Genomic DNA, 14927 nt, shown 5'->3' on the forward strand with positions numbered 1-14927 from the left:
ACACAGGATGCACCTGACAATCCCGATAAATAATCGCTTGCCACCATCACATAAGCTTCCCATCACCCACCGAACCTCCAGGCTTCATTTGTTTTACGTAGCAACAGTCCCGTGTTGTCTTTGACAGAATCAATAACATTTCATGCCCCATAAACACATTTAGATGTAACTTTATGTCCTGTAAACACATTTAGTTCTCCATCCTTATCCAGTTTTCTGTAATTATTATACATTTTTGCAGAGATGTTGGGACTCCTTTCTCTCAGGCCAGGTACTCCGAGGTGAACCACGAGAAGTCCAGCAGGTAGAGTTCGTACACGCTACTGTCAAAATGCATAGAAAAAACAATGAGAATGTGAAACTATGTAAATTACTCTGAAAATGACATTTTGCGAACCTCCCAAAAAGTAGAACTGGTAAATATGAAATTACAGAATTACAGAACTGAACCAGAACCAACTCTCCTTTCACAGAACTGCTGTTTTATTGTGATGCTCATCTTGTTTACGAGCTGTTCTGAGCCCAGTTGGCTCCATGCTGGTGTTGGTGAGATGTGTCGAGCGAGACGATGTAGTTCACTGAGCACTTTAACACAAAACTACATGATATGTTACTTTAATTGTGACAAACTGAAACTCTATTGACTTGGAAAATTATGTTTCTCGCCTTAATTAACTTTGATTTTGGTCTTATCTCTGTCATAGACCTCCTTCTTTTCTTTTCTATGTGCCCGGTGCCCAAACAACTTTTAAAACTTCAAATACCTGTAAAACTTCACAGTACTGAGCGGCTGATGGGGAACCACTCTTTCAGGATTTTCTGGTCTGACACTGTCGCGAAACGTTAAAGGAGTCTGGAGCAGCAAGACTCTGAAAGTCAACCTACAATTAACCAACCGGCAGCCTGTCAGGAACCGAGTTTGTTCTGTGTGTTTCCTACCGACAGGACCGACACGCAGACATTGAACCAGAACCCCCGGAACCATGGCAACAAGCTCAGCTACCCGCCAGTGTGTGGGCCTCGTGTTGCTGTGTCTCCATGTTTGGCTGTTGGAGGGAAAATCTGCAAGGTGAGACGTTACATTACTTCAGGGTTCCTACATGTCCTGGAAAACATGGAAAAAAACAAGTTATTTAAACTCCCAAAAACTGAACAATACAGTATAGTATTAGCAGTATAGTGTATAGTATTACAAAAAAACATAGATTTTTCTTAAAAGGAAACCAGTGAGTTGTTTGTTTGAAGAGACTCCAGCAGCGCTTGGTTCCTGGTGTTCAGGCAGCCATGAATTATACACTGTAACTCACAAGAGAAACAGGCATTGGGGTTATAAATTGATTAATTAAGGAATATATTAGTGTATGGACGCGCTCCCTGTCTGTCGTACCAGTTAGATCGTCACTGGAAAAGTCTCTAGAAAAGCAGGGAGCTCTGTACTTCTGGATTACCTCAGTACCAAACATCTACAAATAAAGACCATATTTTATTTAATCTTAATATGGAGTGTGTATAACGTAGGACTTAGATAGTCTTCATTTTAAAATTGTAATCCTGTTAGTAATCCACCTTTTTACTGAATGTATCTGTAATCGAATTACACCTTTTATTCTGTAACTTTACTCGAATACAGTGAATTTATTTTGTATCCTGATTATGTAATCCCATTACATGTAGTCATGTGTAGTAGATTAGTATTAAACACAACCAACCTGGTGCTTTTTGTGAAATAATGTTTTATGAATGAACATCAGTGATTATTACTGTGACGCTGGTGCTGAAACAAAGAAAAAAGAAACATGAGCAGGATGACTTTATTTCATCTTATTCTTACACGCTTGTGTTTCCAGCGTGATGTTGTGTGAGTAAGAGACTAGTATATCATTCTTTATTTTTAAATTGCAATCCAATTAATAATCCCCTTTTTTTTTACTGAATGTGTCTGTAATCTAATTACATTTCTGATGTCTCATGTCTGATCTTGAGAAGTTGGTCATGGATCAGTTTTGGTGTAACTCTTGTGATATTTCTAAAATGAAAGTAGGCAGCTCACATAGTATTTTGTTCAATGTGGGTTCTAAAACTAAAGTCAGTCCAAAGGAAACCCCAGACTATCATCAGCTGACTTGGCTTGTGAGGCAACATTACCTAGACTTCTTTAAATGTTCTTGCTTTTCGCATTCGATCCTTTCACCAGAATGTCAGTTTAACTTCATTTTGACACATGTTCAGACGGCTGGTTCGCAGTTTTAGGCTGTGGGAGTCGTCCGGCTTAAAGGAAAACATATAACTGGGTGTTTTCATGTTTCCTCTCCACAGAGTCTCTGCGGATGAAGACGTTCTGCTGCCATACATGGAGGGTCATGGCCCTTCCCACTCTCACCACCACGTCAGTGTCTCCCAGCCTCCGGCCCACAGCAGGACCACGTACGAGACTTGGCCTTCCAGCAGCCACAACACACTCCCCGTAGCCGAGTCGACTGTTTTCATATCAGACGTACCGGGCAGCCTGGGCAGGTCCCGCTGGGTCTACGGTCAGTGATGGAGTCAGTGGTAACTGTGTGTTCTGTCTGCTGGAATACGTGGACCAAGTGTAAAAGAAGAATCTCTGTCTCCAGGTCACATGGCGCTGGTCCACGACCCACTGAGGACGCTGTCGGTGATAGAGCCAGGCGGGCCGGGCGGCTGCGAGAAGAGCCGCAGGGTGACGGTGGAGGAGACGGCCGTGGCTGCTGGATGTCTGTACGCTCAGAACGCCGGCTTCTTCAACACCACCAACGACCAGTGTGTGGGCAACGTGGTGAGCGACGGGAGGACGGTGAGGGACAGCGGGGGGGTGCAGAACGCCCAGTTCGGCATCAGGAAGGACGGCAGCCTGGTGTTCGGGTAAGAGAAGCGCTGACAAAACAGCAGCACAGAAAAGTGAGAATTACAAGGAAATAAACCTCTCTCTCTCTCTCTCTCTCTCTCTCTCTCTCTCTCTCTCTCTCCAGGTATTTATCACAGGAAGATGTTTTGGACCAGTCCAACCCATTCGTCCAGCTGGTCAGCGGGGTGGTGTGGCTGCTGAGGAACGGCGAGTTTTACATCAACCAGAGCCTGAAGGCCGAGTGTAACAAGATGGTCGACCAGGGTAAAGCTTCAGGCAAACTCTCACACACTTAATGTAGTGAGTAGTGACTGGACTGCAGGGAACACACTTTACATTAACATCAGTTTTTTAATTTTTTTTCCGTCAGAAGAAACAAAAAACAGACATTTTCAAGTCACACCTCCAATGGAGCAACGAACCTCCAGATGCAGCTCTGCTGTCACTTTCACACACGTTCACTGCATTTCAAGTCAAGTGAAGTAATTAATGTTTAGTCTGCAGGCACAAACCTCACATCACTCATACAGATACACATGAGAGAGGGAAAAACATAGAAGATGGAATAAAAACAGAACAATACGAGCCTGAGTTTACAAGAGCAGGAGCTAACTATTATTTTTCTTGTCAGTTAATCTGTCAATTATGTTTTAAAATGATGTGATCATAGTGAAGTCTATAAAAATAGTGTGAAAGGAAGTCTTTAGATCACTTGTTTTATCTGACCAACTGTCAAAAATTCAAACATATTCAATTAATGACATAAATCAGAAAATTTTACTTTTACTCTCCATTTTCATAGTTGAAAGTGTAGTGTTAGCTCCATAATAAAAAAATACACATATATATATATATATATATACACATACATATATATATTTTAAAGAGAGCTGTATTATTTTATTGTACATTCTGACAGAGGTGTTTCGTGACTTTGTGGACGTGCTGTCAGCCAGAACTGTCGTGGGTCACGACGCAGACGGCAACCTGGTCCTGTTCCATGTGGAAGGAAAGACCCTGGAGAGAGGGTAACATTTATTCACACTGGATCTTTCTGCTCTGTGGAGCGTAATGAGCCTCGCAGAGTCACAAGCACGAGTCTTTAGTTGTGCTAAATCAGAGCAGCATGTGAAACACGGTGACTTGTGTTTGTCCTTTCATGAGCAGCATGAATCTCTGGGAGGTGGCTCAGTTCCTGAAGAAAAACGGGGTGATCAATGCTATCAATCTGGACGGAGGCGGGTCGTCCAGCTTTGTGATCAATGGCACGTTGGCCAGCTACCCTCCTGACCCATGGTGAGCTAATGAAAGTTGAACTGTATTGTACTGGACGTGTTTGTTCAGGGGTTAAAGGTCATTATTTTAATCTACAGTAATCTTAAGATTTTCTTTACGTAGACCCTGTTTTCAAATTCTCTCCATTATGAGAAAAATATGAAAATTAAAAAATCTGCAGAATTATCTGTGAAATTTGAATTGCAAAAACCTACTGTGATGTCACTCAGTGGCTGTGTTGCACTGTGGGTAATGTAGGCACCGGGTTCTGGGAAGCAGTCACACACTGTATTAACACCAAAGATCCAAATCGATCCAGCAGAACCAAAGATATCCCCCCCCTTTTTTTTTATTCAACGCATTCTCCTTCATTTTCAAAACCTAGAGCCTACGCTACCCACAATGCAACTTGAGTGACGTCGCTGGAGGCAATTTATCAGATAACATGCAGCTTCCTCTGGAGCCACAAAAGGCTTTTTACTAGTTTTGCAGTAGTACTCCCACAGTAATAAGAGTAAAAGTGGTGGAGTTGCCCTTTAAAGTACACGCAGGACCGTCTCCCTCGCAGTGGTCACGACTACACATGCATTCATTTACATTAACGTAACTGCAGTATTTCAGTCTTCTGGCTCCCACAGCTGTTGTTTTCTTCTGGGTTTATTTTTGAATGTGAGAAGAAAGACTGAACATGAGAGGACTGGTGATGGGACGGACCCAGAGCCTGTCGTCACATGAGACCGAGACAGAGTTCTGCTGGGCTTGTCTCGTAAGTGATGCTAGTGTCATCTAATAAATATGATGATAACTCAAGACGCTTTTTAAAGATATGAATAAAGATTTTGTTCTCCTGCTTTCAACCTGCACTTTACTCTATTCTTCATCTCTTTATTCTTCAACATGTTGTTTAAATCATTGAAATAAAGTTTCTTATCCTGTACAGAACTTTTGTAAACTTGTAAAATATAAATTAAATACATGTATTTTAATCATTTTTTGTGGTAGTGGTAACAAGCAGTGGTAATACTTGTAATAAAGTAGTGTAATGTATCTAAATGTGTCTTTCCGTGCTCACCACCTGCTCTATCTTTGTTCCCAGTCAATCCGACAGCAGGTGGCGCTGTGCTCGGCCCGTCTCCACCATCCTGTGCGTTCACCAGCGGCGCTGCCAGCCGGCGAACTGCGGCGGACACGGAGACTGTGTGGACGGACGCTGTCGGTGTCAGGACGGCTGGCAGGGCGCCGCCTGCGACTCTCTGGTGTGTCAGCCGCCAGCCTGCGGCCTCCACGGTGTCTGCACTGCCGGTAAGTATTGCTTTGTTGCTTTGTTGCTTTGTTGCTTTGTTGCTGTGTTGCTTTGTTGCTGTGTTGCTTTGTTGCTGTGTTGCTTTGTGGGCAGGACCTTTAAGATTTTGTGTCTTGACTCCAGTCGGGAGGGAATTTTAGTTTGTATCACTGAGAATGAAAAGAGGGTTAAAGGTCGGCGCCTGGACAGGTTATTACAGTCTCCTTAAAATATACGAAGCAAAACCTTAGTTCTTGTCTCTTTAGTTTGGACAGGGGCTGGACGGTACGGCCTTTAGATCATATCACTGTATGTTTGTAGCCTGTTTTGCGATACACGATTTACTATTCATCTCAAGTCACGATATTTTTGACCAAATACCTCGATGTTGATATGATAATAATGACTGTTGGTACTAGATTTCTGATCAATAATCATCAGTAATGGGGATATAATGACTAAATGGGCAAAGACGAGTATCAGAACAGTCTGGTGAGTTCAGAAAATGACATCACTTTAATGTAACGCAGCCTTTAAAACCAGGAAGAGACAGATCCTATGACTATATCACGATAGTCATAGGATCCAAAACCCCAAATCTCCCTGAACTTTGTCCTCAGAGGAGTGAGATGCTGAAACTTTAAAACACTTTCTTACACAACCAACTAACCAGCATGTCTGATCTGGGTTAGTGTTAGCAAACAGCTCCTCGTGCACCAGCGTATGTTGATGTTTGCTTCATGTTCAGGGCTGGTAAATATATATGACTTATCTGTCTGTCTGTCTGTCTGTCTGTCTGTCTGCCTGCCTGTCTGCCTGCCTGCCTGTCTGTCTGTCTGTCTGTCTGTCTGTCTGTCTGCCTGCCTGCCTGCCTGCCTGCCTGCCTGTCTGTCTGTCTGCCTGCCTGCCTGCCTGTCTGTCTGCCTGCCTGTCTGCCTGTCTGTCTGTCTGTCTGCCTGCCTGTCTGCCTGTCTGTCTGCCTGTCTGTCTGTCTGTGTTGTAGGCGGGTGTGTCTGTGCTGCTGGATGGAGAGGAAAGAACTGCCGTCAAGGTAATCAGGAGCTTCATCTGGTCTGTTGGTGTGTTTTTCTTTTTATTTAACAAACTGATCAAATCTTCACATCTTTATCTTGTAAAACTGTGTGCGTCTGTACAGAATCTGTGCATTTTAAATTACGTTTCCGTCAAAAACAGCGTCTTTAGTATTTTCCAGAGGTCACATTTTTGTTTCTTGGTGATATGTGATAGAAATGAATGTCTATTGGAGCACCTTCTGCATCAGATACAAATATCAGTAACTCAAATTTAAATTTCATATTAACTGACAAAAAAAAGGTTATTTATACAGAAACAGAACCACTTTCCACATGTTCTGTAGGAAACGGATCGTTGGAGCCGTCTTTCTATCCGTCCTGGATGACGGTGATGTGATCTGCTGATATATCAGCTCTTTATTAAACTGCTCACCGTCACTGTTCAACACACTTTGTATAAAGATTCACGCTGTGATTCTGTTCGTTGTTTCTGTTTGTCGTCACATTTGTGCACCTGCTCTGTTTCTGATTCATTTCATGAATAGTTAAACTGATTAAAACACTCAACACTTAATATCCTGTGACAAAAAAACAAAACGTCGACCAACAATAGTTGATTCCCTTCTCATCATTTCTCTGTTCTGTCCGTGGTAAAAGAGTGCTCACCTGGTTACTACGGTGACGGCTGCAGACACACCTGCGTGTGCTTTAACGGCGCTCTCTGTCACCACGTCAACGGACGCTGCGCCTGTCCCCCTGGTTTCCACGGCAACCGCTGTGAAAAAGGTAGGAAAGCAGGACGCGGTGTAGAAAAACACAACGTTAATATTTATATTTTTCATATTCATACTTATTGTGTGAAATCTGTTGTTGAGTTGTGTTGCTGCTTTATTCACATCCTCTGGGAAAGAAGGCAGAGTCACCAGAAGGTTAAGATACTGTAGATATTAAGCTATTTTCATCAAATATGGGTTTAATTTCCTTGAACGACGGACTTCCTTTCCAGGCATTCCTGTATTATTAAGTTACAAGCTGGATACATCAGAGCATTTGAGAAAAAATCCTCCGTTTTCAAGCTGTTATAGTGTTTGAAAATGTTAATTTTCAGCAGTTGAGCAGTTTTCCAGTCATGGAAAAACACATGGAAAATGAGAGAAGAAGCAAAATGTCCTGGAAAATCTTATTAAATTGATTAATTATGGAACATGTTGATGTATGGACGCGCTCCCTGTCTGTCGCACTCCCACTCTTTTCTAGAGAGGGAGCCCTGAGACATCCTTCTGTCTGTCAGTGTGTCCTCCAGGTCTCTACGGGCCGTCCTGTGCTGAGAGATGTCAGTGTGGTGACCAGTGTCCGTGTGACCCGCTGACAGGAAGCTGCTCCTCCGACAGTGACGGCAGCTTAACCAGAGGTGACGCACCGGCCACGCTGAACTGTCTTTACTGCACCACGTCGACACGACGGCCGGAGTTTTCATACGACTTTATTGTCTGTGCAGGTCTTTACTCCTCGGCAGCAGGTCAGTGTCTGGCCAAACAGATGTTTACATTATGGAGACAACAGGAGGAGGCTCACAGAGACAAACCTCACCTATCAGAGTGAGTGTCAGAGGTCAAGTCAGCCGACTCTTTATTGACTCTGATCTTCACTTAAATTCAGTGTGTTTGAGAGAAATCTGCCACCGGACCTGCAGCAACAACAGCAGAACCCTCCTCTGACTCATGATTGGTACTGATCACTAGACAATATTCACATGGCGGCCATTTTCCTCACCCTGCTCGGGAACTGCCCATTGGTCCGACCTCCCATTGGTCCGACCTCCCATTGGTTCGACCTCCCGTTACTCCGACAAAATCAACCACAAGTCGGACTAATAGGAGGTCGAACCAATGGGTGGTCCCGTTAGTTCGACCTGTCATCCCTACTTTCTGACAAGCGCTTTCATTGCGAGCATGCGTCTCTCTCTCTCTCTCTCTCTCTCTCTCTCTCTCTCTCTCTCTCTCTCTCTCTCTCTCTCTCTCTCTCTCTCTCTCTGAGAGTTTGTTTTAACTCTGCTGTCCCAATGCTTTGGCAACATTGTATATCACAGTCGTGCCAATAAAGCAAATTGGTCACCACCAGAGCTGCCCGACAAGGACAAGCCCGTCCCACACAAAGAAGAAAGTGGCTGCGCTTGGAGGAGACCATTGCTCGTCTCAAAAGGGACTACAGTCAAGGGGTCAGAAACCTAAGGCAGTACTGGGATGCAGTTCTGCACTGCCTCCACAATTTTCTTTGAGTGGGGCGGGAGGTAGGAGAGAGAGGATAAGGGAGGACAGAGGAGCAGGGAGGCAAGAGGGGAGGGAGAGAGTTGATGTGTGGATGAGAGAGAGAGGTGCAAGAAGGAGAGGAGGGAGGAAAGAGAGGAGGAGGATGGAGGAGAGAGGAAGACAGGCAGGAGAGAGAGGAGGAGGGAGAAGGAGTGTTGTTCAGTTGTATTTGTTTGTTATTTATGTTTTGTTCTATTAAAGTTCATTTTCAATTGTTGCAATATTTTGTCACGTGATCATTAGAAATCCTGTCTCCAACCGCATCTTGGTCACCAAACATTGTTTGATTCTCATTACAGATTTCAGCTAAATCTAACCTGAGTGGGCCAAAAAAAAATCCCCGTTTCCAGCGTGCGCAAATTATTTCGTTTTTCTATAACCAAAAAATGAAACATTGGTGTTTGTTTTCCTGTTTTCAGCTAAAAACAGAACAAATAATAAACAGGGAAACCAAATAATAAATAATAAATCAACTTTTCTAGCGAGAGAGAGAGACAGATAGCGCACATGTATACACGTGTGTGTGAGTGAGTGACTGTGTGTGTGTGTGTGTGTGTGTGTGTGTGTGTGTGTGTGAGACAGAGAGAGAGAGAGAACCCGATCCACCTGTCTGTCAATGAGACACACATGTAAGAGTACGTGCGGTTTATTGTGTTTGTGAAGTTTTTTTCAATGTTTAATTATGGACACTATAATGAGCGCGCAGCAGTGCGTAAAAGCCGTGCGTAATGACAGCTCCTCCCCGGTGAAACACAATAAACTGCACCTCTTCTCTCACGTGTGTCTCATTGACAGGTGGAGCCTATATGAATAATTACATAAATTAATATACGCTGTAACGTCGGGCTTTTCCTTGCTCAGCAGCCTCGGTGAGCGGAGAGAGATAAACACAATGTAAACAGCTGAGAATTTGGACACCCATTTCTCGCAACTTCATGATATGTCTCTCCATTCATGAACATATCATTAATAATAGAGATGTATGGCTCGAGTTAGGTAATTATAACGTATTATATACAGAAAAAATAAATATTGACCGTTTTTTTGTTTTTGTTTTTTGTTTTCCTTTGCAAGATTGAATGGAATAATCGAATGGACGATTGCGAGGTGTGGAGAGATCTGGCACCTTTGATTTTAAATCAGCAGTTGCACATTTCTGCAAAATGCTAAAAAGTAAATTGCCATAAGGCAGAAATAGGTTAAGAGATTTTTCTGGTTTGTTTCCAAAGAGTTTTTACTCCGCTTTATTTCAAACACAGACTGTACAGTGAAAGGACATTTTTTAATTTCAAGTTGGCAGCTCTCAAATATCCGACCTGTCTGTTTAGATTACAGATGCATTAGTCCAGTTCGAACTAATGAGGACCTCCCATTAGTTCGAACTCTCATTACTCCGATTGTCGGAACAATGGGAGTTCGAACTAATGGGAGGTCGAACTAATGGGAGGTCGAACTAATGGGAGGTCGGACCAATGGGAGGTCGAACTAATGGGAGGTCATGGTGGGACGCTCTGATGTCACACTGCTGCCTTCCAGGTTGCTCGTCGTATAGACGCACGGTATCATTTCACCACTCCTCCTTCAAATGGTTACGATGTGACAGATTCCCTACGTGTTCACGACTCGCAACCAGGGTCAAAGCTGTAGTCCAAATCATCCCTGTGGATCAGAGATGATCATTTTTAAAAGCAAAAATCTGCACAGCTGGACTCTTTAAGTACTGACAGTGATAGTTATTGTCATGTAAACAGTTAATCTTCTTTATTTTCAACTGTTTGTTCATTTGGTGTTTGACTCTGTCGATGCATCAGTTCAAACCAAAAGCAAAGTATTTGTTCAAAACAGAAACATGGCCGAACTTCTTCCATCTGATTATTCATAGTAACCATGAACATCACCCAAGTCTTCAGATGGCAAGACAGTTTATTATGTTACTTCTTTTTGTTTCTTTGTTTTAAAAGTGCTGCACTTCCTGTAAACAACCAGATCTGTTCATAATTTCATCAACATGCTTTAGATCAGAACTTTTATGAACATCAAACGTCAAATCTAAACGCTCACCTCTCTCCACAGACGAGCCTGGCTCATAATCACCATCACACTGGCCTCCCTGCTGCTGATCCCACTGGTGGTTCGGCTCATCGGTGCGAGCTGGAGATGGTTTATGTTCAGTTATTCCTGCAGAAAAGTTCAACGAGCGACGTCAACGGAGAAGCGCTGTCTGTCAGAGTGCCTCATCTTTACTGACACCACAAGAGGATCAGAGAGGCGAGTTTACTGAAATACCTCGGAGAATTATCCAAACCGCAGAAACAGTACATATGATGACATGCTGAGAAACAACACTCAGACATCCAGTGACTAGAAAGACCTGGAAGAATGTTAAAGAAGATAAAACAATACAGAGATGTGGACTGAAATGACTCAAACTGGGCCCCACTGAAGGACCGGATACTTAACAAATGACCTGTGAAACAAAGAGAAGAAGAAGAAGGAGAAGAAGGAGAAGAAGAAGGAGAAGAAGAAGGAGAAGAAGAAGAAGAAGAAGAAGAAGAAGAAGAAGAAGAAGAAGAAGAAATTACACACTGTCTGTTTCAACTGATCCGACCATTGAGCTAGTAACCACAACATCACCAGACTCCCTTAAGAAACAGTTCAATTTTAAGAGTTGTTGCTTGAAGAGAAACTTTATAAACATTATGAAACTCTTTCTCTGACAGATTCTGAATCATTGTCTCCTTCTTGTAAATTCAGCATTAAATGAAAACAGTAAGTTGTGTGTTTCCTTGTAGAAAGTGTCAGTTTGTGGCAGCATGGCTGCACCAGCCTGTCTGCTTCTGTGTCTAAAGTGCTAAAGTCTGACCTGCCAACATTTAGCAGCTGTTTGAACACACTGTTTACACTGATTTCACCATTTACACTCAATTTATGAGAGAAGAAACATTTTATTGACGCTAAACATGTCACATTTTACAAATACACTAAACAGTAACCAGTATAGGCGACTTCTTTGTCCCCGTGGAGAAAGTCACCAGACTCCCTTAACAAATGTGTCAATTTAGTGAGTTGTTGAGTTGGAGACACTTTATAAACTTTGTGAAACTCTGTCTCTGACTAATTCTTCATTATTTGTTCCTTCTTGTAAATTCAGCAAATGTTACACATGTATTTTATTCTTTCTCTGTAAAAAAAAACGTTGATCTTCAGACACACCAGATAAAATCAGCTGCTTTTATTATGGACATATTTGTTCAGCGGCTGGTTGATGATAAAGTGGATAAACAGACTGAAACAAACAGTTGCTCCTCCTCGGCTGCAGTAAATTAGCGTCTGAACGATATGACGTGAATGTGGCAGAAAGGTTTGAGTATGAAATGTGTTCACGTTGGAAAGCGACAGATGAAGCCACTAGTAAGGACTCTGCTTCAGTTCCTGATGTATTCTGAAGCTTCTAGTTGATGTGACTCACAGGAACGATGCAAACAGGCTTAATGCACCGAGTTCATTCAGAGCACATGTGCAGCGACAACATGAATACTGGCTGCAGCGTGTCGATAGTATTACACAAGAAGTAGTACTGCAGTATGTCGGCATATCACTTCTGTACGCTGTAAAGAAGGTATCACACTGCAGAGGCTCATTGAAGTGAAGGTCAATATTAAAACGTGTGCAGAAGTTATTCAGTGTAGATTTTCCTCTGTCATTAAAATAACAGCAGGTGGAGCCACACACACATTTTCATCTTTTCTCCATCAGCTTTGTTTGAAACCCTGAAATGAAGACGAGAAGAAACTTTGTTCGTGTTTGTTTATTCATGATGTGAAGCTTAAAAACAACAAGATGGAAACTTGAGAATAAAAATATTGTCATGAGACATAATTATGAGAGAGAGAGTCAAAAGTATGACGTCAACAATTATAACCATCAGTTATTATTATGAGATAAAAGTCACTTCATCATCTCATGATTGTGTTTTCATTTCAATTTTGAGTTTTCATATTTCTTTTTCTATTTTTCTGGCAGAAATGAGCTTCCATAGCACAAAACATCTACAATAAATGAAGGTCTGCTGCTTTCTGTCTTCAGACTCACGCAGTGGAAGAGAAACAACAACATACAAATACATGAGTACAAATATTCAACATGCAGTTAGAGCACAGAGACGCTCACATTTTAATAAAAAGACAAATCAGCTGAGGGAAACAAACCTCATCAGGAGCAGCGAGAGCCTCCGTGGCTGAACAGACACAGGAAGGAGTGTCACCTGAAAACACCTCAAACATTTACACAACAACAAATGAGGAGGCGTCAAAGTACCGCCCAGAAAGTTTGATTGACAGGTGAAGAAATGCCACAACGATCAGCGACAAACATGAAGACAACATGAGACTGATTTAACTCAGTGTCCCTTAAATGTCTTCTGTCTATTTCAGTCTTCTGAACTCAGCAGTGTCTCCAAAGTACCACGGCCGAACTCCAGCATAGAGAGGTTCAGTGAATGTGGTCTGGACTCTGTGGAGGAGAGTGATGGTGTCAGAGACGCTGTAGAAGGACAGAATACCTGCTCTGTGATCCAGGTACACTCCAACTCTGGAGGACACAGGACCTGAGACGGGAGTTTGGATGTTGTTGTACAAAAACTGATAACTGTTTGTGTCACAATATAATGACCAAGATTTGTCATTTAGTCCAAATTCACATTCATTTCCCCCCCCTGCTCTGCTGATGTTCTTGTATGCGACTGCTACATAAACTCCTCCTCCTCTCCACTCCACCTCCCAGTAACAACGTCCAGTCAGACTCTCTCTACTCAGGACCTGCCACAAGTCAGTGAATCTGTCTGGATGATCAGAATAAGACTGTTGTTGATACACAAATTTTGCTTTTCTGTTCCTCTCAGATAATAACAGATGTTTGTTTGCTGTGTTTGGATCCAGTGTGATGTCAGATGAATATCTTAAGAAGTCAGCTCTGGTCATGTTCTCTGGTTGTGGGTTTGACAGTAAAACATCCACTTGAGTCTCTGTCAGTGAGATGTTTGTCCATGTCTCTCTCAGGACGTCCTGTAGTTTGTCTCTGGCCTCTGACACAGCTGCTGTCACATCCTCAAAGTACTTCAGAGGACGGATATTGATGCTGGATGAGTGTGTAGACTCACTGAGTGCTGACACTGAGGGGTAGTTGTGTAGAAACTGGTTGTGATCCTCTGTGTGTGAGAGCTTCTTCAGCTCAGCGTCTTTCCTCTTCAGCTCAGTGATCTCCTGCTCCAGCTTCTCCTGAAGCTCTTTGACTCGACTCACTTCAGTTTCCTGCTGGGATCTGACCTGCTGCTTCACATCAGAGCGTCTTTTCTCCATGAGACGGATCAGCTGGGTGAAGATCTTCTCACTGTGCTCCGCTGCTTTATCAGCAGAGCCATTGATGGCCTCCACCTCCTGTTGAAGCACCTTCACATCTTCCTCTCTGTCCTGGATCCTCTGCTGGATGTTTTGTCGACTCCCCTCCAGCTCTCTCTGCCTCTCAGTCCTCTCTGCTGCAGCTGACACTGTGTCGTGGCCTTTATGTTCGTCCACAGAGCAGAGATAACAGATACACTGCTGATCAGTACGGCAGAACATCTTCATCACCTCATCGTGACGAGAGCAGATGTTCTCCTGGAGCTTCTTGGACGGCTCCACCAGCTTGTGTTTCTTAAATGTAGGTGATTCATAATGAGGCTGCAGGTGTTGCTCACAGTAAGAGGCCACACACTGCAGACAGGACTTAACTGCTCTCAGTTTCCTCCCAGTGCAGAAATCACAGGCCACATCTTCAGCTCCAGCATAGCAGTGATCAGCAGGAGCAGCTTGGAGTCCAGTCTTCTTCAGCTGCTCCACTAAAGCTGCTAACATGGTGCTTTTCTGCAGCTCAGGCCTCGGTGTGAAGCTCTTCCTGCACTCGGGGCAGCTGTAGGTTTCCTTCTTCTCCTCTTCATCCCAGTGGTCTTTAATACAGTTGCTGCAGTAGCTGTGTCCACAGGGAGTAGTCACCGGATCCTTCAGTAGATCCAAACAGATCGGACAACAGAAAGTCTCTCGGTCCAGCTGAACTCCTTTTTGTGCCATTTCACCTCTCTGTGTCGACGACCGTCTGAGCTTCACTTCCTGGTAAGTGAAACTAGT

General features: G+C 43.2%; 2 protein-coding genes across 2 annotated transcripts; one reads left to right on the plus strand and one right to left on the minus strand.

Moving 5' to 3' along the window:
* Nucleotides 1-983: 983 nt before the first annotated feature.
* On the plus strand, nt 984-11245 carry LOC141011750 (N-acetylglucosamine-1-phosphodiester alpha-N-acetylglucosaminidase-like). The gene is made up of 11 exons (XM_073485013.1): nt 984-1069; nt 2317-2531; nt 2616-2883; nt 2991-3130; nt 3786-3894; nt 4034-4162; nt 5238-5443; nt 6427-6474; nt 7749-7868; nt 7974-8055; nt 10840-11245. The coding sequence occupies exons 1-11, from the start codon at nt 984-986 to the stop codon at nt 11045-11047; spliced, it is 1611 nt and encodes a 536-aa protein (XP_073341114.1). The 3' UTR covers nt 11048-11245.
* A 1323-nt stretch (nt 11246-12568) lies between these two features.
* On the minus strand, nt 12569-14927 carry LOC141011745 (tripartite motif-containing protein 16-like). The gene has a single exon (XM_073485010.1). The coding sequence runs from the start codon at nt 14868-14870 to the stop codon at nt 13191-13193; it is 1680 nt and encodes a 559-aa protein (XP_073341111.1). The 5' UTR covers nt 14871-14927; the 3' UTR covers nt 12569-13190.

This window comes from Pagrus major, chromosome 17, assembly GCF_040436345.1.
Source record: "Pagrus major chromosome 17, Pma_NU_1.0".
NCBI classification, from domain to species: Eukaryota; Metazoa; Chordata; class Actinopteri; order Spariformes; family Sparidae; genus Pagrus; species Pagrus major.

Coding starts and splice junctions, on each gene's coding strand:
- LOC141011750 (XM_073485013.1), top strand. CDS start 984: ATGGCAACAAGCTCAGCTACCCGCCAGTGTGTGGGCCTCGTGTTGCTG. Junction 1,070..2,316: donor TTGGAGGGAAAATCTGCAAG/GTGAGACGTTAC, acceptor TCCTCTCCACAG/AGTCTCTGCGGATGAAGACG. Junction 3,131..3,785: donor TAACAAGATGGTCGACCAGG/GTAAAGCTTCAG, acceptor ACATTCTGACAG/AGGTGTTTCGTGACTTTGTG.
- LOC141011745 (XM_073485010.1), bottom strand. CDS start 14,870: ATGGCACAAAAAGGAGTTCAGCTGGACCGAGAGACTTTCTGTTGTCCG.